Source organism: Zingiber officinale, chromosome 4A (genome assembly GCF_018446385.1).
Source record: "Zingiber officinale cultivar Zhangliang chromosome 4A, Zo_v1.1, whole genome shotgun sequence".
Classification (NCBI taxonomy): domain Eukaryota; kingdom Viridiplantae; phylum Streptophyta; class Magnoliopsida; order Zingiberales; family Zingiberaceae; genus Zingiber; species Zingiber officinale.
Window position 1 is genome coordinate 64183224 of NC_055992.1, and position 24185 is coordinate 64207408.

At 35.9% G+C, this 24185-nt stretch overlaps 1 protein-coding gene across 3 annotated transcripts in view; it reads right to left on the reverse strand.

Annotated features, from left to right (window-relative positions):
* Positions 1 to 10698, reverse strand: part of LOC121969959 (succinate--CoA ligase [ADP-forming] subunit beta, mitochondrial-like) — a 77559-nt gene extending 66861 nt beyond the window's left edge. The window contains exons 1-6 of one of the 3 annotated variants that reach the window (XM_042520296.1): positions 10607 to 10661; positions 10399 to 10508; positions 10021 to 10131; positions 9417 to 9528; positions 8445 to 8509; positions 7811 to 7888 (exon numbers count right to left, since the gene is read on the reverse strand). In XM_042520296.1, coding sequence (XP_042376230.1) covers positions 7811 to 7888; positions 8445 to 8509; positions 9417 to 9528; positions 10021 to 10131; positions 10399 to 10497 — 465 coding nt within the window. In that variant the 5' untranslated portion in view covers positions 10498 to 10508; positions 10607 to 10661. Of the gene's footprint in view, positions 1 to 7810; positions 7889 to 8444; positions 8510 to 9416; positions 9529 to 10020; positions 10132 to 10398; positions 10509 to 10602 lie in introns of all 3 variants that reach the window. The other 2 variants (XM_042520294.1, XM_042520295.1) reach the window with 2 other exon arrangements.
* Positions 10699 to 24185: the final 13487 nt, after the last annotated feature.

Consider the following 24185-nt stretch of genomic DNA (forward strand, 5'->3'; position numbering starts at 1 on the left):
TGCCTAATAATGTTTAGGTATTACGCAACCTAATGAGAGGGATTTTTCAACTAAACACTTAACAAATTATTTTTCCCTATAGTAATTACTAATATTACCCAACTTGTATTCTTACGACATTACTCTTGCCCGCCCAAGGAATTTGTTAAGGTTCAAATTTGTGTTCCGTAATCTTGGAGAAATGACAGATTTGCAATCAACCATGTATCTCACATATGGTTGTCCTTCCCATGGTGTATGTGGATTGCTTGCCAGGTAATCATTCATATAGTGGGAAAATTTTCAATTCATAGGAACTGAAGTAAACATTATCACTAGAGTTAAGATTATAATGACAAAGACAACCCATGAGTCCAAACTATTTAGGGTCAATTACATGGATCTTATTCTATCATTCAACTTTGTGTAAGGCCAAATATAATTATGAATATATCCTATAGAAATACAAAATCAGGGTAGTGGCAAATTTGTAACAAATCTATAAGATTATTGTCAAATGGAAAAGAATTGGAGAGAAGGCAAAATGGGTAAGCGAGAAGGCAAAGATGATAGAGAACTCGGGTTTTAAGTTATGGTAAGAGTAAAGCAAGAAATGGAATGGGTATTATTATAGATAGTTTGTTAAAGGATGAAGTTGTAGGAGCAGTTAGAAAAGGGGATAGAATTATAGCCCTTAAGATAATAGTGGTAAAAGAAACTATGAACATAATTAACGTATATGCACCACAAGTAGGATTAGATGAAGCTACCAAATCAAAGTTTTGGAAGCACTTAGATGAAATATTACAAAATATTCCACCAAATGAAATAATTTTAATAAGAGGTGATCTAAATGGGCATATCAGAGTGAAAAATAAGAAATATGAGAGGGTACATTGGAGTTATGGGTTTGGAACGAGAAATGAGAAAGGGAAAACTATATTAAATTTTGCGATAGCATATGACCTTATATTAGGTAATACGTTTTTTAAGAAAAGAGAAGAAGACTTAGTCACATTCAAAAGTGGGAATAATAAATCGCAAATTGACTTTCTTATGGTTAGAAAGAAGGATAGAAAGATTTGTAAAGATTACAAAGTCATCCCTAGAGAAAGGTTAACTATCCAACATAGGTTAGTAGTGTTGGATATACGCCTCAAACATAGTATTAATAGAAAAAAAATATATACGATTTCTAAAATTAAATAGTGTAAATTAAAGGATGGGAAGCAAAATATATTTAAGGAGAAAGTATAAGTACAAGCATTAGGTGAAACAAATGATGACTCTAATACAATATAGGATAAGATGGTATCAAAGTTAAACATAGTAGCTAAGAGTGTAATCGGTGAGTCAAAGGGACATGTATCACTAAGTAAAAAATCTTGGTGGTGGAATGAGAAAATACAAGAGAAAATGAAGGGAAGACGAATAGCTTATAAGGAATTATATATTTGTAAGAAGAGAAAAATTTAAAAAAATATATATAATAGCCAAGAAAGAGATAAGAAAGTAGTGAGTGAAGAAAAAAAATGAAACTTTTGAACGATTATATCAAAAATTGGATACAAAAGAAGGGGAAAGAGACATTTATAGAATAGCTAAAGTGAGAGAAAGGAAAACAAGAAATCTTAGCCAAATAAAATGTATTAAAGATGAATGTAATAGGGTATTAGTAAACGATAGAGAAATAAAAGAGCGGTGGAAGAGGTATTTTCATGAACTTTTTAATGAAAATTTAAGTGATCAACTTAACATAGGTAATTTAAGTAGGTCAAATAAGTATAGAAATTTTAATTTTTATCATAGAATTCAAATTTCAGAAGTAAAACAAACTTTAAATGAGATGCATAATGAAAAAGTCGTTGGACCAGATGATATTCCGATAAAGGTATAGAAGTGTCTAGGGAAACAAAGTATTGAATGGTTTATAAAATTATTTAACATAATATTGAAAACGAAAAAAATGTCTGATCAATACTCTAGTCCTCTTATATAAGAACAAGGGGGACGTACAAAATTATACAAACTATAGAGGTATTAAACTAATGAATCATACTATGAAACTTTGGAAAAAAATAATAGAAAAAAGATTAAGGAAGAATGACCACAGTGATCGAAAATTAATTTGAATTCATGCCTGGAAGATCGACAAGAGAAGTTATACATCTTTTTAGATAATTAATTGAAAACTATCGGAAGTAAAAATATGATCTACACATGGTATTCATAGACTTAGAAAAAGTTTATGATAGAGTCCCAAGAGAAATTATATGGAGAATTCTAGAAAAGACTTCGGGTGGAGTAACTGAAGCATTTCTAATAAAAATAGGGTTACATCAAGGATCAACTTTAAATCCCTATCTTTTTACACTAATTATGGACGAAACTCACTACGCACATTCAAGACACAGTACCGTGGTACATATTATTTGCAGATGATATTATTTTGGTAGATGAAACATGTGAAGGAGTAAATGTTAAACTTGAATCTTAACGGGAAACACTAAAAGGGAAGGGTTTTAAGCTTAGTAAATTAAAGACAGAATATATGAAATTTAAGTTTAGAAATATTAGAAGTAATGAGACAATTGTTAAAATAAGAGAGGACAAGTTGCCCGAAACTGAGATATTTAAATATTTAGAATTATTTTTGTAAAACGATGGAGGGATTGAGAGAGATGTCTTATATAGAATACAAGTAGGATGGTTGAAATGGAGGAGAGCATCGAGTGTTTTATGTGACCGTAAAGTACCTCTTAAACTTAAAGGTAAGTGCTATAAAATCGCAGTTAGACCTGCTATATTATATGGAGATAAATGTTTGCTATGAAAAAAAAACTCTGAGAGACACGTTTAAGATGGTACAGATATATACTTAGATGACCAATAAATGCTCCAGTTAAGCTATGTAAAACTATGATAAACATGCATATCAAACGAGGAAGAGGAAGACCAAAAAAGACTTGATTAGGAACAATAAAATAAGATAAAATTTATTTAAATATACATATTGATATAGTCGGAGATAGAGCTCAATGGCGTAAAAGGATTCATACAGCCGACCCCATCTATTGGGAAAAGGCTTGGTTGTTGTTGTTGGAAAAAAAAATTGGAGAGATAACAAAAAAGGCAAACCAAACTGACCTTCCTCATCTTCTCCTCACTACAATACTATTTTCTCTTACTATCATTGACCTATAATTTAACACAATTCATTATGATTGAACCAGGGCTTATCCTAGTGCTAATAAGTATGTATCTTGCGTTGTTTAGTTAATCTTGATATACTTGGATAGGAAATCCAACATGTAGCTATTCAACTTTTACATCACCCAAATCCAAATTCAGCTAGAACCAATTAGAATCCCATGACTCCCTATGCATTCCTTAAAATGTTTTTAAAAGGAGAAAACACCTCAATATAATATTATGCACAAATAAACATTTGGAAATAAGCCTTACACAAAATTTGATAACCATTAGTGTGATTTCCTATTGTTCTATTGAATAAACATCAGTCCACGTCTCTAAACAGTTTCATTAAGATTGTCATATCATGTGGCATTCATTGTTAGACATCAATATAGTTGTCCAGAAAGTTCAAGCTACATTATTGAGCTAATCACTGTCAGTGGTGCAAGCACATGGTTAAGTTAATTGATGATTTCATAATGAAATGCAGTGATCTAAATGGCGTTGCAGGCAGCCACCTAGGTAGTGTCTAGGCGGGAGGCGGAGCTCACCCACCCCACTTTTATCGGAGGCGACCTTAAAAGGTGGGGTAGAACACATTGGTTTAAAAAAAAACCTTCGTTGCCTTTCGCCTCCTTCTACTTCGCAGCTACTGTCGTCCTCCGCTGTCGCTCGTCGCCGCTATCATTAGGTAAGGTTTTCAAAAACCTAGATTTTGAAGTTTCTACGTGCTTCCGCTTCCTTCATAGGCTTGTGGGAAGGGCGCTTCACCGGACCCGTTGCGTGTGCACGAAGGCCTCGCCAGGTCCAAGCGACACATCTATCCATACGCGACCAGTCCCGCGAGAGTCCGTTGCACGAGCCTCTTACGACAAAAACATGATTTAGGTTTTTTTTTGTTTTGTTTTTAAACTTAAGATTTAATCAAATTTAATTGAATATTTTATATTAATAATTTTAATCAATTTCTAACTATGATAGAGATAATTTAAATAAACCTAATTAAAACATAACTTACACCGCATACCCCGTCCACAACTAAAATATTTTTTCAATTTGGAAATTTTTTGTACTTAGTATTATAACCCAACCTTTAAACTCTAAATGGCATACCCACAAGCTAAAAAAACTGATAAAAAAAATCTCAAATGCACAAATCAGGTGGCATAACCATTATATCTTTAATTTTTTTAATATTTAGAATAAATTGTTGTTCTAATTTTAAATTTCTAATATTTTATTTGATTATTGAAGATTAATGGCGGAAAATGAGAAACAACCAAGGTGGAATTGAAGCGGAAGTCTAATGATATTATTTGAGATTATGGGTAGAGTATTGCAAAGGACAAAAGAGATTAAATCACATGCAAATTATGTAAAAGACTTATCAAGGGAGGAGTTTATCGAATGAAGCATCATATTGCGGGTATTGTAGGACAAGTTGAAGTATGTCCTAAAGTATCTGATGAAGACAAAAAAAAAGTAAGAGTTTATATTGAAAATAACAAGAATAAGAAGGGAGAAAGGATGGAAGAACTAAAAGAAAAGAGGGAGGAAGTAAATATATGTGTTAATGTAGAGGATGAAGATTGTCAAGTGAAGGGAGATTCTTCTAAAAAAAAGTCCAAGTACCTCGGGCCTATTGATAAGTGGGCATCCGCAATCGATCCAACAAAGGCAAGAACAAAACATAAATGATGCATTAAAGTTAAAGTTTACAAATGATGTGCATGAATACCTTGCAAAATGGATTTATGATTCGGGGATTCCTTTTCATACAATTAACAATTAAGGCTTTAGACAATTTATAGAGGCAATTGGCCAATTCGATCTGTGCTACAAACCTCCAAGTCAATATCTTCTAAGAGAGCCACTTTTGAATTATCTCTAAAAAAGCATGATGAAGAGTGGATGAAAAATGGATGGTCAATTATGACTGATGCATGGACGGATTGCCAAAGGAGAAGCATTATAAATTTGTGTTAATTGAAAATTAGGTACTTCATTCTTTGGTTTTATTGAAGAATCCATGAAGGCAAATATCGGGACTTACATATTTGAGTTTGTGGAAAAAATACATCAATGAAATTGACCCTCAACATGTGGTTCAAGTAGTGTCAGATAATGTGACAAACAATATGGTAGTCGTGGAATTGTTAAAGGTTACACAACCTCAAATTTTTTTTGGACCTCTTGGGTGACTCATACAATAAACCTTATGCTTGAAGCAATTAGAAAGCTACTCAAGTTTAACGAAATACTTGAAAAAAGTAAAAAGCTTTAACAATATTCATCTATGCACATCATAGAACTTTGGCTATTATGAGGAAATTATGAGGTACATGTTGACTAGATTTGCTACTTCATTTTTGACATTGGAAAGTCTCAAAGGCAAGAAAGATCAATTGAGACTTATGTTTACATCTAAGGAGTGGAGCAACACAAAATTAAGTAGTGTGAAGAGGCAAGTGGCGGAGGCAACAGTCACAAGTATCTCTTTTTGGAATGGTGTTTATTTGGCTTTGAATGTTTTCACCCCTTTAATGAAATTTTTACGCTTTGTTGATCACCAAAAGCCATCAATGACCTTTTTATTGGGTGCACTTAAACAAGCCAAAGACGAGACTAGAAAAACTTTCAAAAAATAAGAAAATATCATCCCTATTTTGAAGATTATTGATGAGAAATCTAAAGGTAGACTTGATAGTCCTTTAGATTATGCCACTTGTTGAATCTAATTTTTTATTTCAAAGATCCAAGCATATAAAATGACATCAATATTATGAATCAGTTTTAAATTGTATTGAGAGAATTTTTTTCCACCGACGAGAACATACAATCTACTATTTCTAATAATGAATTGTTGAAGTATAAGAGTAAATCTAGAAACTTTGGGAAAACAATATAATCATGGCATATGAGAAGGTGGATGTGAACCATGACTTTGATCCGGGTATATCTCTTTCATTTATTTCTATTCATTAGTATACATGTCTCTTTTACTTATTTTTAGATTTATTATTTATTTATTTATTTGCTTTTTTACTTTTTTAAGTTGGACTACCAATTACAAAAAAAAAAAAAAAAGGTAATGTGATTTCTTTCTTTAACAAGTAGTTCATCAGGGTGTAAAAGAAATTAGAGTCAATTTGAAGGGTAAGTAGTAATTCATATATTATGTTATTATTCTTTCTTTTCATTATTTTTAATAACTTTCTAATTGTTTAGATACGTACTAAGAAGGGGAATAGACATTAATATTGAATGATCTTGTATATATCAAATTGAATACCAATCTTATAAAGAAAGAGAGTAAAAGAGAAATAGACGGAGATTTGCTTTTATCATCTCAAGCTAGTGAAACTCAAGATTGGCTTGTTGATGATGGTGATGAAGATGAGGTTGAGTCGGGTTCAGAACTTACTTGAAGAATAGTGTCCGAGGCCTCGAGAGCGAATGAAATATTCCAACCAAGGAGCCCATTAGAGAACTTGATAAGGATTTAGATACAACGAAGGAAAAGAATGAAGAAAATATTGATTTTGAGTCCGATGATGAGACGATTATGGATGTAGTTGATGGTGCATGTGTAGACGATTTAGAAGATTAGTTATGTTTAGTTTAATCCTTGTTGACTCGTTGTCATGCTGAATTGAAACTTTGAATTTTAAACTTAGACTTTTGGTATAAGAAATGATATTACTTTTTATTATTAATATGGTAATGAATTTTTATTAATTATCTTGTTAGATTATCTTTTTGTATTGTAGGAACCCTAAAAAAAATTCAACCGCCTAGGCGGCCGAGGCAATAGGCGATCACCGCCCCACCACCACATACCACTTTTTACAACACTGATGAATCAATGTGTTCCTTTGTGATCCTTCCTGTAGTCTAAAAAGGTCCAAAACCATCATCACAAAGGACATGATATCGTCTTACTCTTATTCTGGATATACAGTATACTTCGACAAATAATATATATACTCTTTTCCTTTCATGGTCTCACCCTCCTATCTTTCCACCTGAGTAACTTAAGGACAACACATTTACTATTAGAAAAAAAAACCATAAATACCTACAATGATGACAATAAAAATAAGTATGAACACTAAATAAGTTTTTTTTTTAACTCCTAACAATAAAAACAGAAGGGGAGCCTTGGCGCAACGGTAATGTTGTTGTCATGTGACCAAAAGGTCACGGGTTCGAATCCTGAAAATAACCTCTTGCAAAAAGCAGGGTAAGACTGCGTACAATGGATCCTTCCCCGGAACTCCGCATGGCAGGAGCTTCGTGCACCGGGCTACTCTTTTTTTTTTTCCTAACAATAAAAACAATGATACTCTCAAAAGTAAGAAGTAAGAAAAGAGACAAGTACCAAATTGTTATGATATGAGGAGATTGTTTGCTACACTAAGAGGACTAAGATACAAGTTCAGGACAAATGCACCTAAATAAGAAAAACAAAGTAGAATAGGAAACATTATTAGACAAATGTAAGGAGCAATCAATATTCAAATTAGAAAAGAACAGTACGATTCACTAAATTTGCAACCTACTCTTAGAGAACAGATTCACCACTTTCAGAATTAAATTGAATCACATAATCAAAGTTTTAACACTGAAAACATACTGGACCAGCAGTCTTTCGGTCAAGAGTGATGGCAAAATACATCTCATTGACAAGGGATAACTTCTTACAGAGGTAAACCTGCAAAAGAATGGAATATATTTCACTGAGAAATTTTGTGATAGCTGAAAAATATTGAACAATGTCTAGCAAAGAACCTTATGATCATCAGCTTAAATTCAAGGATGAAATGCATCAAAAGGAGAACAAAATAACATTAAGACCTATATTTTCCTCCATATAGGACTAAGCCAGAGCACATTTGAAGTTTGACATCCTTTTTGAAGCCCAAATCTAGATGTGGCTCAACAGTGGTTATATACTAAAATGCAATGGCAACTTCCCACTTAGTCTAGGAGTAGGTTTGATACAATTTACGCAACCCAGCCCAATGAAAGAAAATTAATTAACTTGATAAGATGTGAACCAATTGAGCTAACGCCAAAGTCAAAGTTCATGAAGTTTGCCCATCAAGGTATGTAACATTATCACCTAGCAATTCTCCATATAACTAAATTAGGTGCCTCATCTTCTAAACTTAAATGTACTCAACAATGAAAGAAAGGAGATAAGCAGATTACCAAAGTTGAAAATGACAAGTAATTTAACAATTTGTTTTGATGGATGAACTTCTAACCTTGCTCACAATCTTTCCCTGTGGACCAGTTTGCTTGGTAACAAGGATCTGGCCGAGCATTTTCCCTGCATGCAATATTTTGCTATCATTGACATGCAAAAATCTTATCCAAATATTTGAATAACTTCTTGACAAAAATACTCTCCAATTTGATTGTTCAGAGTTAGCCAAAACTATTCAGACATAGAAAAATTATAAAAGAGTTCCGAAAATGTGGAAGGGCATATAAGTCCACCAATTCACCCTTAACTCTATTTGTTATTAAAGGATTTGAAACCATCCAGAAATACTACAGAGTAATGGTCAAACTAGTGGAAGACGGTAAAAACAGTTAGTTTCTAAAAAATCTTGTCAACTTTACCCAATGCATTGTTGAACTATTGTCAAAAAGTCAAATAGTGGTCACAACCATTATTATTTATCTAATCCTCACTCCAAAAAGTAAATACTCACACCTGCTAAAGTACTTTATAAAGGCACAAATGATGCGTGACTAGATGGGAAAAAGGGGGATGGAATATAAGGAGAAAAGATGTGCAACCAGGAAGGGAGTTAATCACCTTATGCCTTCATATATAGATTTAGATTTTAGGCAAGGCACTGCTAAAATTTAAACAGATGAACTACCCAACAGCAAAAACAACTCGTCACCAATGGAGAAGATATTTACACCTACTTTTGACCAGATTAATAACTAATTAGTTAAAGCACCAAGGCCTCAATAACATGTCATGAGGAAAGTGTTTTAAGGCTTTATAAACATCACACTCATTCACCATATCTGCAGCACCACTTAATAATCAGATTCCTGTTCCCGTATTATTATACAAAATCAAATAAGAATGATGTATGTTAACAAACTAGCTAGATTTTGTTCTTCTAACTTGTTAGAGTGCATGATAATTGCATAGAAAATCAAGGCAAACTAGACATGTTATCCAGATAGGCATAACGTTTAAACAAAATACTTACCTGCAACATCTGGTACCTCTTCAGTTTTAACAATATGCACTCCGCCCTTTAGACCACTTTTGAAGGTCCCCAAACCTCTCCCACCAGCAAGAATTTGACTTTTGACAACAATCTGTCGAAACACCATAGAAGTTCAATTTTCAGTGTTGTATTGTTCAAATCAGTCTGTGTCCAATTACAGGATGACAGTTTGAAAACACTCTAGGGCATGTAACTGATCTACCATATCCCAAGGTTATTGAACATCAACATCTTAGTGGAGTACAACTCTTTCACCATATAGCATAAAGTATTATCTGATGTCACATAAACATTTACTAAATAGCTTCCAGGACTTGGTGACAACAAACAAGATAACAAAAGGTTTATTTTACAAGAGTAGTGTATCTTTTCTTGGGAGAAATTTCAGTTTCAGATTGTGAAAACCATTACCATAAATGTCTACCTCCCAAAGGAAATAGATTTATCTCCATGAAATATATATTGTTTATAGGAACCAGAAAGAAAAGAAATCTTTGCAAGATCAACTGAAAATTCTATCCAAAAAAGTTAGTTTATAGTAATCATGTAAAAATAGTCTGGTTTGTCTTATTTATGAGCACACCTCTTTGTCGTTTGGGAAAACAGATTTGACAGCCTCCTTGACCTCTTCAACGGATGCAACAGCCACACCCTTTGGCACATTTATCCCATACTTGCTCATCAATTCCGCACCCTGCCACAGAAGCAAAAGGTTTTCTGGTCATCAAAGAATTCAAGCACACCGCAGTACTTGATCTGATCGGGTAGGAAAAATGAAGATGAATTTAATATGTCCATTAACAAACCAAATCTTGCAACCAAATTATTTTAAAAAAAATCCTTGAATATCACAAGTAAACAAAAGAATCGGACCTTCAATACCTTTTTTTTTCAGATCATAAGACACAAACAAATAAGAAAAGTTGATCGAAAAAATGAGAAAATAACACCGACGAGAGACCTGGTACTCGTGGATGTTGAGCCGCCGCAGTTGCTGATTTTGCCATCTTCCGGCGACGGATAGAGAGCCCGCAATGAGCTTCTCTAGTGATCCCCTCATCCTCTTTCTACCTAGTAGATGGAAGCATAAGAGATTTGTCAAAGAGGAGGTGAGGGTGACGGAAGACGAAACCACATAAACTTAAAACTAGAGGAGAAGATTTACACACAGCAGCTTTCTCGTAGATCGCGTTGGGAGTCGTTTGCGGCAGGAGCACTCGGAGGAGGTGTGAGCAGCTCGTTTAATGAGATTTATTAGGTTAATAAATTAAATTTTGATATTAAATTTATAGATTTTATATTTTATATAAATAAATATATTAAATTTATTTATTAGTATAAAATTATAGATTTTAATAAGAATATTATAATTTTTTTAAATATATAATTTAATTTTAATAAATATTTAAATTTATAATTTATATTTATTAAATTCGTTTAAGCTCTCGAATAAGCTCTTGAGTCATAATATATTCGTTAAATAAAGTTCGAGTTCGGCTCAATTATAAATGAGTCAAATTCAAACATTCAAGAGTTCGGCTCAACTCGATTGATTACACCCCTAAAAATAAAAGGTATGATACCCTAATTTCATAACCCCTACCCTAAGTTATTACTAATCCATTCTTTTCTCGCTTTTTTTTTAGACAGCCGGGCCTTAAGTCGTCCAAGTCTCTTCTCCATCCAAACCTCTTCTCCGTCCCTCTTCTTCCCCACCTGCCCAAGCCTCCTCCATTCTTCTCCTCCTCCTCCTTCTCTTCCTTCTCTTCCGCTCAGCCACACCCCCTTTCTTCTCCCCCTTCCGCTTCTCTTATTTCCTCCCAATTATTCCTTCTACTCTTTTGCTCTCCTCCCAATCGCCCTCGGTCGGAAATCACGCTTTACTATATAAGGCTTTCGTCGGAGTCCGACATCGTAGAGCTGCCATCGAGAATATTAGACAAGTTACCCACCTCTGCGATCATCTCCGTCTCCCAACTGGATGTTGGAGATTTCACACCCTTACTACTTTCCTATACCATCGAGTTCCAATACAAGCAGTGTTAGTTAGAGCCCTAAAGCCAGTCATATGATGATTATTGTATTAACTAGATGTATCATATTCCTATATACTTATAAAGGCATTTCTTCATGGTTATTATACTTACTTGTATTGGTGCCAAATAACTAAGTATAATAGCATCCTTGAGTAGAAGGTTCTTATCTATATCAATCGATTGGTTGAATCGATAGTAAGATGATATAGAGAACACTACTCTTAATCATTCCTAGTCAAGTATTAACATTCAGGGACAATGTTAATGCGATGAGACTAGCATGTAGGTCAACTCGATGACTTGATCTCACAAGTCATGGATATAGAGATATCAAGTTGACACATGGGTATGCATTGGAGAATGTATACTGAATGACCCGCCATGAGAAAGTATCATAGATTATATGAGTGTCATTTACTTTCTCATGTGACTATTAGTATGACTATTAGTCCTTGGACCTGAAGTCACTATGGTTCCCTACATAAGGAGTTGCATACTTTGGCTTCGTCAAATGTCACCCGTAACTAGGTGAACTATAAAGACGATTACTGGGTATGTAACAAATTATGCGAAGGAATGTGAGTGATGTAGATGGGATCTATCCCTCCTATATGACGGGAGTGACATCATGATTCTTGATAGAGTGAGACCACTAAGTACATGTCCATGCCCAAATGAGTCAATATGAGATATTGAGCTCATTTGATTAGAGTGAGTCTACTTGGAGTTCAAGATATAAATTGATTAGAGGATGACACGGTCTATGCCTCATTTGATCAATTTAGATGTCTAGGATAGAAGAACATTGTCACATATTGTAAGAGTCATAATTAGTAGTCACAAAGGTGATGTCGGATCTCAATATTCTTGTAACTTGGGTAGTAATGATGTGTTGCTAGATACCGCTCATTACTTATGCTTCTAAATGGGTTTAGGAGTATTGCCAACATTACAAGAACATATAGGGTCACACACAAAGGGCAATTAGATGGAGAATAGGTTCATATGATGGACCAAGAGGATTAGGTTCATATGATGAACCAAATTAGATTAAGAGTAATCCAAATTAGACTAATTGAGTTGGACTCAATTTGATTCATGTATTGAATGAGTCTAATTTAGATTATGGCTCATTGAATCAATTTAATTTAATGAATAGAGATTCATTAAATCAAATTGACTTGAATCAATGATTAGATTTGATCAACCATGGGAGATAAATGGGTCAAGTTTGACTTGACTTGAGAGGGAAGATGAAGGGTCAAGTTTAACTTGACCAAATGCAAACTCATGAGTGACTTGGCATGGGCCAACCAATGATGATGTTCCACATCATCATGGCTACATCAAGTGTGTGCCACCTCATGAGGGAGATCAAGAGTCATGACTCTTGGTATTACATGGACGTTTAAAACCCCTCATTAAGTGGTCGGCCACATTAGTGCACATTAGTGTGGTGAGTGAATTCTCATTCAAGCCTTCTTCTTCCTCCTCTCTTTTTTTCTTGATCTCCCTCTCCTCCATTGCCATGACTCCTTTGGGGTACTAGCACACTCTAAGGTGTTTTCTCCATTTTTCTTATCCGTGTGGATACGTATAGAGAAGTGTACGCTTGACACTCTTGAGATCCGGCAACCTTTTGGTCGAGCGGGATAAGCAAAGGGCTTCGCAACAAGGGTAATACTTCTTGTTCATGTAGATCTAAGGTAGATCTAGGTTAGAAACATGTACATGATTTATTTTATATATCTTCGCACGGATCCGTGGAAAGACTTCGAGGTTTCCGCAACGTAAAAAGCGGTTTTTGCGGCTTGAAAGTCCCGACAGTGGTATCAGAGCCACGTGCGAAGCATGTACAAGTTTATATTTAAATTTTATGAAAATATTTCAGATCTGTAAGTTTCTGTAAGTTTGCTATTTTTATAGATTTTGTGAATATTTTTCTCATAGAACTGAAACAACAAGTGCTTGGACACTTGTAAGCTTCGACTACCAAGAAAAACTTTCTGAAATGCAAGGTCTCGCCCAAATTGTTTTGGGACAACGGCTTAAGGTGCTGTTAGATCAAGATGGGACACTTGCGATATTCATTTCGCGAGAAGGGGCACTGCCCCTAACCTCGTAAGGGGCATTGTCCCACGATCGCGCCCGAAAAATCGCTAAACGGGACCGCGCGGGAAGTTGTGACTCATAAAATCGATAAAATCAGTAATAAAATTATAGAAATTTATGTAAAATACATAATTTAGAATTATGTGTGATTTTATGATGGTCATGGCCCAAAAACCCCAATATGATTGGTTAAAATGTGTTGTAATTCATAAGATGGTCTGCGCGCCATTTTTGTGTTGTGCGTGTTGTATATGTTATATGCGACCTGCGTGTCGTGCCTCTCTTTTATATTCTTGTTGTAAATAGATTTTAGACTCGAATGTAACTCGAGTTTCACATTTGTAATGTACAAAATGAAGCGGTGGAAGGTCCACTCAAGAAGGAGTTACGAGGAGGGTGATTTCAACACATGACAGTCAAAGGGAGGCGCTTGAAGAAGTCGTTGACCCTACGTTGACCGTCCGATCTTTTCATTGGCTTGAAAAGATCGTAGTAAGGTCATGACCTCATCACAAAATAATTAATTATCTATCATTGCTTGTGTATGTGATGCATGATAATGTAGGGTAATTAGTGTCTTGATGCGTATATAATACACATTCACGATTAGATTAGATCTTAATCAAGTCAACTCGAAATGCCTACCAAGTTTTGATACCCATCACTACCTCGATATTTGTTGTTATTGAATCTGCCAAAGCAAAGCAACGCATATTATCTTGGTAGGGTACGGAGGGACAACCTTGGTCCCGCCTATCAAAGCTTGGGTGAGTACAAACTCAATTAGATTGAGCATAACTAGTTAACTCAATTAGATCGGGTAAAACTATAGGCATTTTCCAACGGTTGGACGATAGGATAAAAATCACATTTATACTAAATCTTGGGCGATTTAGCCAAAGCTAACTCAAGTTTTAATATAAATGAGATTTTTGATCCTATATACAAGAGTTGCATAGAGATGTAATTGATAAATTCGTTATCTATCGATCATACTAAGTCTTGGGCGATTTAGCCAAAACTAACTCAAGTCATAGTATGATATGGATCTTGTCCCACGAAAATTATAGCGAATTGGTATGAATCTAGTAGTGTGGTTTGACCACATCCATGACATGATTCTATAAAAGCTCTATAATTCAGTGGGAGTATCATTTAGTTAAAGGCCTAATTAAATAATAAATGGAATATGATATTTACTTTCTGCATTATTTCTGTTGTAGATTGTCATGTCGACAAACACGAACACCTTCTCTCTGCGTTCTGTCCTTGACAAGGACAAACTCAATGGAGCTAATTTTCTGGACTAGTACAGGAATCTGAGAATCGTTCTCACTCAAAAAAGAAAACTGTACGTCCTAGAGCAGCTCATTCCTGAGGCACCTCCTGCCACTACCACGCGAGCTGACCGAGATGCTTATAAGAAGCATCAAGATGACGCATTAGATGTGTCATGCCTCATGCTCGTAACCATGAACTCTGAGCTTCAGAAGCAACATGATTTGATGTCTGCTTATGATATGGTTGAACATCTTCGTCAACTATATCAAGGACAAGCGAAGGCACGAGAAATTCGAGATCTCCAAGGCACTGTTTCAGTGCAAGATGCAAGATGGGACTCCCGTAGGTCCATATGTGCTCAAGATGATTGGGTACATAAAGAACCTACAGAGGTTGGGATTCCCACTTGGCCAAGAGCTGGCCACAGACTTGATCTTGCAATCCTTGCTAGAGAGCTACAGTCAATTTGTCATGAATTACAACATGAACGAAATTGACAAGCCATTGCCTGAGCTGCTAAGCATGTTGAGAACTGCTGAGCTCAACCTTAAGAAGGTAAAGCCCAACTTCATTTTGATGGTGCAAAAGCATAAAGGCAAGGGCAAGCCTAAAGGTAAGGGAAAGTCCCAAGCCAAGGGCAAAGGCAAGATAATGAAACCTATAGGATGGGTTGTCAAGGATGTAGGAAGGAGATAGTCGAACGAAGAAGGAAGACCTATATACCTCAAAGGAGGTAGGCTAATATTGTTGGAGTGTATACTGAAAGCCTAAGCTTTGTAAACATTCATTATCAATAAAGAATCACATTTGGTTAAATTGTCTACATTTAGTTGTAGTTGTTCAATTAATTTATATTGTAGATAACATAGTATGTGGTGTCACATGCAGAAGATAATGTTATCAGTACCTTATAAATTATAAACAGTAGCTTGCGACCAAAATGGAAAGGAACAAACCATTAGAAGGTCGTAGTGTAATTAGGTATCAGTTTATCTTGACTGTATAATTACACTAGTACACTCAGAGTGTATTGAGTAGGACCATTTGAGGTCGTTTCTTTTATACTGACTTTATAAAGAAACAAAGACCTCGGTTATTATGGAAGTGTGTGCTCTTAATCCTAATATAATAACAAGCACATATATTTGATATTTATTTCTTTAATTTATCAATGGGTGAGATTTAGTTCGATGAATCAATAAGCCTGATAAGTTGGGAAATGGTATCACTTATAGTGTGTGTTGTTGATTATAGAAAGAAACTGTGTCCTAGAGATACTAGGTTGATAATGTCCTCAAGAGGAGCTCATAAGGATTGTCATGTTAAACCCTGCAGGTGGACTTAGTCCGACATGACGATAAGGTTGAGTGGTACTACTCTTGGACTAAGATATTAATTAAATGAGTTGTCAGTAACTCACTTAATTAGTGGACATTCGATATCTTAAACACAGGGAGACTAACACACTCATAATAAGAAGGAGCCCAAAAATGTAATTTGGGATTTGTGCGGTAGTTCAATAATAGTTCTCTAGTGGAATGAATTATTATTGATAAAATTAAGTTGTATGTTCGGGGCGAACACGGGATGCTTAATTTTATCGGGAGACCAAAACCAATTCCTCCTCTCGGTCCCTATCGTAGCCTCTTATTTATAGAGTTCTATATCCACCTATACCCACCTTCTATACCCACCAATAGGGGGCCGGCCAAGCTAGCTTGGGAACCAAGCTAGGGCCGGCCTAGGTATAAAATTGGGTGGCCGGCCCTAGCTTGAACCTAAGCTAGTGGGGGCCGGCCAAATTAAATTAAAAAGGGATTTTAATTTTAATTTTTATTATGTGGAAGAAATAATTTATTAAAGAGAATTAAAATTAAAATATCTCTCTTGTAAAAGATCTACAAAATATTAAAGAAAGAGATTAGATTTCTTTCCTTATTTGTAGATTGGTGAGATATTTTATTTTTTCTTTAAAATTATCCACATGTTGATAAAATTAAAATTATAGAAATTTCCTTTTATCAACCATGAAGAGATTTTTAAAGAGAAATTTTATTTTTAAAATTTCCGGAAACAAATTAGGAAGTTTTAATTGTTGATTTAAACTTGTCTAATTTTTTCCTTCATTGATGTGACCGACCATTAGAGTTTGATTTGGGAAATTTTATTTTATTTTTCTCAATTAAATCATGTCAAGGAAATTAAGGAAATTTTATTGTATTTAAATTTCCTAATTTGCCTAGGCCAAGGAATATAAAAGAAGGGGTGAGGGTGCCTTCATGAGACACAACCTCTATTATTTTCTCTCCCTCTTTTCCTTGGTGTTGTGGCCGGCCATCATCTTCTCCCTCTCTTCCTCTTGTGGTGGCCGAATACTTCATCCCTCTTGGAGTTCTCGTGGTGGCCGGATACTACTTGGAGAAGAAGAAGAAGAAGGAGAGAAAGCTTGGATCTCTTGGAGCTTGGTTGGTGTTTTGTTCTTCATCCTTGGTAAAGCTTCTTTGTGGCCGAACCTAGCTAGGAGGAGAAGAAGGTGGTTGGTAGTTTCTCATCTCGGAAGATCGTTGCCCACACAACATCCGAGGTTAGAAGAGGAATACGGTAGAAGATCAAGAGGTCTTTCTAAAAGGTATAACTAGTAATTTTTCTTTCCGCATCATACTAGTTATTTTTGGAAAAATACCAAATACAAGAGGCTTATGATTCTAGAATTTCGAATATGTTTTTCGATGTTGTGTTCTTTTATTTTTTATTTTCCTTTTGATTTGATTGTTCTTTTCGGTTAACCTAAAGTTATTTTAGGAAATTAAATATTAGCTTTCTATAAAAGGTTTTGTCTAGTCGGTGGTGGTTGCTCCCATATCCAAGAAGGTCATGTGCCTCGCCACGTCAGTACTGAGAACCGATTATGGAAATTAATATTTAATGGAATTAATAACTTAAGGTGATTTGGGTCGAACGTGTTAAGTTTCGCAGGAGACCCAAGTCAAAACCTAAAAGAACGAATAGATTAAGTTTTGGATCAAACGTGTTAAGTTCCGCAGGCGATCCAAAATTTAATTTAAAAGAACACATGGTAGCTAGGAAAAGGTTCAGACCTTTGTACAAAATTTTTGTACAGTGGAACCTCTAGGTTTTCCGAGTAGCAACCAACAATTGGTATCAGAGCTAGGGTTTTGCCTCTGTGTATTTGGTATTAGTTTAATTATGCACATGTCATACATAATTTAGGAAGGTTAATAGTAGGATGTGCTAACTTTGTGGATGCAGGATCCAACTATTATGGCTTTTAGTTATTATGTGTGTGATTGGACCCTTGGACATGTCAAGGGCATTTATATGTGTGTGCATGATTGTATTAAAATACAGCAGGAGCTGTATTTAGTTTTATTAGGATTTTATTTTTGATCTAGATACATGTACATTCCTTTTATGGAATATAGGATCAAAAATGTAAAATTCTATTTATGTCGCGGATCGAATCTTGTAAAGCGTGGAACCTTCTAAGGACCAGAGGCGCAGCGGAACTAGGAGCAAGATGGATGCGACAGCTAGACCCGGTGGCGGTGGCCAAATATGGCAGCAGCTTGGGATGACAACACACGGAGGACAACTAGAGATAAAAGTCATAATAGTTGAAAATTAGATTTTCTATTTATTGCTTTTATATTGTGCTGTGTGTATGTGTTAGTTTACATGCTTAGTAGACTAGCATAGTTAAAATTCCTCATTTATAAATAACTAAGTGGGAGAGGGATTTTTAAGTAAATCCCATGGTCTCCATTACTGGTTTGTAAGTGATGCAAACAAGCTTGCGCGTTGGCTCTGAGTGCCTTCCTCCATAACGGATGAGCTTGTTTGTGGATCACTAGAACAAACTTCCATTTTTGGATGACTATAGGAAGTTAATTAAGAGCGTGTGATCTTCCCCAACGGAAGGGGCATAATCTTATTAATGGACTTAGTGTCAAGTAATGGTATACACTTAGACACATCTAATAGTATCCTCCCCATCGGAGTCACTGCTATTATTTGTGTGACCAAATAATACCAACTATTAATTTTATTTGTCAAAAAGTTAGGTTGACAAGATAATAAATTTAATGGGTTAAAACCATCCTTTTACAAATGTTGAATTTGTATACGTCCACACTAACGTGGCATACAAAATTCACGGTGTTATGAGGTGTTGGTTAATTTAAAATAGTATTGTTTGAGAAATCAATATTATTCTAAATTTAGAGTTCTGACCAAAAGTTATTTGTGATTCTTAGGATGACTTTCAACCCACTGTCCATCATACTTCAACAAAATAGACTTACTGGACCTAATTACATAGATTGGAAAAGGAACCTGGACATTGTTCTTACTGCTGAAAGCTATAAATTTGCCCTGATGCACCTACTGATGAATCTACCCAAGAGGAGATTGAATATCATAGGAAATGGGTAAAAGCAGATGAGATGGCGCGGTGTTACATTTTGGCTTCAATGTCAAATGTATTGCAACATCAGCATCAAGATTTACCAACAGCCTATAATATCATGAACAATCTCAAGGAACTCTTTGGTCATCAGGATAGGGCTTCTAGGCAAGAAGCCATGAGAAAGATAATGACAGCCACCATGCAAGAGGGTACTCTTGTAAGGGATCATATCCTAAAGATGATGGCTTATCTGAACGAGATACAGATCCTTGGAGGAGAAATTGATGGGGAAACCCAGATCGATATGATCCTCCAAACGCTACCTAGAAGTTTTCGCTTGAACTATAATATGAATAAAAGGATTTATTCATTAGGGGAACTACTGACAGAACTTCAAGCGGCAGAAGGATTATTTCGTCACAATTCTCAAATTCACTATGCTGATATGGTTCTACTTCTAAACCGAGAGGAAAGAAGAAGAAGAAACAAGCTGGCTCAGCAAAGAAAGTGAATAAGTCTCAGAGTACGGGATTTAAAGCTAGAGTGAAGAAGCCGAAGGGCAAGTGCTTCATGGACATTGGAAGGCGGACTGTCCTCGTAAGAACCAAAACAAAGGTATATCTCATGCTCTAGTTGTTGAAACATGTTTAGCGGTGTTATCTACCAACACCTCGTGTGTAGATACGGGAGCCACTGATCATGTCTGCAATTCCTTGTAGGGGTTCCAGGAAACTCGACGACTATCTGAAGGAGAAATTACCGTCTACATGGGCAATGCTACTAAGGTGGCAGCTGTTGCAGTGGGAGACGTCTACTTATCTTTTAGTAGAAATAGGATTTTGGTTTTAAGAAATTGTCTTTATGTACCCAGTTTTAGAAAGAATTTAATTTCAGTTTCTAAACTGTTTTTGGATGGATATTCAGTTTCTTTCAGTAACGATGTAGTTATTAAGAGAAATAAAGTGATTATCTGTTCTGGTACATTAGTTGGCAATTTGTATACTTTAAATCCAATTTCTTCCACAAAGCAAAACATGGAAATTTATAACTCATCTTCTAACTCAAATAAAAGAAAAGAACCTTCGGAAATGAACCAAGCATATCTTTGGCATCTAAGGCTTGGTCATATTAACTTAAGTAGGATTCAGAGGCTTATAGCCGATGGACTTTTGGGTTCATTAGAGTTGGAAAATTTTCCAACTTGTGAATCTTGCTTGGAAGGTAAAATGACCAAGAGGCCGTTCAAGGCCAAGGGGTATAGAGCCAAAGAAGTGTTAGAATTGGTTCACTCTGATTTGTGTGGTCCTATGTCTATCCAGGCAAGAGGAGGTTTTGAATATTTTGTCTCTTTCATAGACGATTATTCAAGATATGGATACATTTACCTAATGCGCCGCAAGTCCGAGTGCTTTGATAAGTTCAAAGAATACAAGGCTGATGTGGAGAAACGACTAGGTAAAAGTATCAAGACACTACGGTCAGATCGTGGTGGCGAATACCTCTTAGGAGAGTTTAGGAATTACTTATCAGAGGCTGGGATTCAATCCCAACTGTCCGCACCTGGTACACCCCAACAGAATGGTGTGACAGAACGAAGGAATAGGACTCTTATGGAGATGGTTAGATCGATGATGAGTTATTCAGAATTACCAAATTCGTTTTGGGGATATGCTCTAGAAACAGCAGTATATGTTTTGAACTTAGTACCTTCTAAATCAGTTTCTACTACTCCCATAGAATTGTGGAATGGGCGAAAACTCAGTCTAAGACATATTCGGATTTGGGGTAGTCCAGCACATGTGCTAAAACCAGATGCTGATAAGTTAGAATCACGTACAGAAGTTCGCGTGTTTGTAGGATATTCCAAAGGAACGAAAGGTGGTTTATTTTATAGTCCTAAAGACCAGAAGGTCATTGTTAGCACCAATGCCCAGTTTTTAGAAGAAGACTATATAATGGATCACAAGCCCAGTAGCAAAGTTGTTTTAGAAGAACTTAGAGAGGACACGTCTATTTCAGTACCAACAGTACAAGATGAAGTACCACAAGAGACTGCAACACGTGTCACACATGATACACAACCACAGACAGTGCCTCGTCGTAGTGGGAGGGTTGTAAGGCAGCCTGAAAGATTCATGTTTTTGGGAGAATCTTCGGACTTGATCCCGGGTAAACATGAACCTGATCCACGAACATATGACGAAGCACTCCAAGATATAGATGCAACATCTTGGCAAAAGGCAATGAATTCTGAAATAGAGTCTATGTACTCTAATAAGGTCTAGGAGCTTGTAGAACCACCTGATAGTGTAAAAGTCGTTGGATGCAAGTGGATCTACAAAAGGAAAAGAGGGACAGACGGGAAGGTAGAAACCTTCAAAGCTAGGCTTGTTGCGAAAGGGTACACTCAGAAAGAGGGAATCGATTATGAGGAAACCTTTTCACCGGTAGCCATGCTTAAGTCTATCCGGATACTCTTATCCATTGCTGCTCATATGGATTATGAGATTTGGCAAATGGATGTCAAGACAGCTTTCCTTAATGGAAGTCTTGAAGAGAACATCCATATGAAGCAACCAGAAGGGTTTATTGAAAAAGGCAAAGAGCATCTAGTGTGCAAGCTCAATCGGTCCATTTATGGACTGAAGCAAGCTTCAAGGTCTTGGAACATCTGGTTTAATGAAGTAATCCAGTCGTATGGATTTATTCAGTGTCCGGATGAGTCTTGTGTATACAAGAAGTGTAACGGAAACGTGGTGGTATTTCTTGTACTATACGTAGATGATATTTTGTTAATTGGCAACAATGTCAAAGTATTATCAGACGTAAGGGTATGGTTGTCCAAATAATTTGATATGAAGGACTTAGGAGAGTGTGCACACATTCTTGGGATCAAAGTGATAAGGGATCGCAAGCAAAGAATGTTGTGTCTGTCCCAAGCTTTATATATAGATACAATCCTTGCTCGTTTTAGTATGCAGGATTTCAAGAAAGGTTTCTTACCTTTTAGACATGGAGTAGCTCTATATAAAGAGATGTCTCCAAAGACGTCAAAAGAAATAGAGGACATGAAAGCAGTTCCTTATGCTTCGGCTGTAGGAAGCCTAATGTATGCAATGCTGTGTACGAGACCTGATATCTGTTTTGCCGTAGGCATGGTCAGCAGATATCAGAGTAACCCTGGACAAGGACATTGGACTGCGGTAAAGCATATATTAAAGTACCTGAGAAGGACTAGAGATTATATGCTAGTTTACCAAGCAGATGATCTGCTCCCTGTGGGTTACACTTGATTTCCAATCGATAGGGATAACGTAAGTCTACATCGGCTATGTGTTTACTTTAGGAGGTGGAGCCATTTCATGGAGGAGTGTTAAGCAAAATGCTTTCGGACTCCATGGATGAGTATGTAGCAGCCTTTGAGGCGACTAAAGAAGCGATGGCTCAGGAACTTTCTAATGGACTTAGATGTGATTCCTGGTTTGCCCAAAATCATCACAATTTATTGTGATAATAGCGGTGCAGTTGCAAACTCGAAGGAACCACGAGCTCATAAGGCAAGTAAACATATAGAGCGCAAGTACCACCTGATACGAGATATCGTGAAGCGAGGAGAAGTTGTCATCGCCAAGATTGCATCAGCAGATAACCTGGCAGATCCTTTCACTAAGGCCCTTCCGGCGAAAGCTTTTGATCGGCATGTGGAGGGAATGAGAATCAGATGTATGGTAGAAGATATGGCAGCTTAGTCATTAGTATAAGTGGGAGATTGTTGGAGTGTATACTGAAAGCCTAAGCTTTGTAAACATTCATTATCAATAAAGAATCACATTTGGTTAAATTGTCTACATTTAGTTGTAGTTGTTCAATTAATTTATATTGTAGATAACATAGTATGTGGTGTCACATGCAGAAGATAATGTTATCAAATTATAAACAGTAGCTCGCGATCAAAATGGAAAGGAACAAACCATTAGAAGGTCGTAGTGTAATTAGGTATCAGTTTATCTTGACTGTATAATTACACTAGTACACTCAGAGTGTATTGAGTAGGACCATTTGAGGTCGTTTCTTTTATACTGACTTTATAAAGAAACAAAGACCTCGGTTATTATGGAAGTGTGTGCTCTTAATCCTAATATAATAACAAGCACATATATTTGATATTTATTTCTTTAATTTATCAATGGGTGAGATTTAGTTCGATGAATCAATAAGCCTGATAAGTTGGGAAATGGTATCACTTATAGTGTGTGTTGTTGATTATAGAAAGAAACTGTGTCCTAGAGATACTAGGTTGATAATGTCCTCAAGAGAAGCTCATAAGGATTGTCATGTTAAACCCTGTAGGTGGACTTAGTCCGACATGACGATAAGGTTGAGTGGTACTACTCTTGGACTAAGATATTAATTAAATGAGTTGTCAGTAACTCACTTAATTAGTGGACATTCGATATCTTAAACACAGGGAGACTAACACACTCATAATAAGAAGGAGCCCAAAAATATAATTTGGGATTGGTGCGGTAGTTCAATAATAGTTCTCTAGTGGAATGAATTATTATTGATAAAATTAAGTTGTGTGTTCGGGGCGAACACGGGATGCTTAATTTTATCGGGAGACCAAAACCAATTCCTCCTCTCGGTCCCTATCGTAGCCTCTTATTTATAGAGTTCTATACCCACCTATACCCACCTTCTATACCCACTAATAGGGGGCCGGCCAAGCTAGCTTGGGAACCAAGCTAGGGCCGGCCTAGGTATAAAATTGGGTGGCCGGCCCTAGCTTGAACCCAAGCTAGTGGGGCCGGCCAAATTAAATTAAAAGAGATTTTAATTTTAATTTTTATTATGTGGAAGAAATAATTTATTAAAGAGAATTAAAATTAAAAT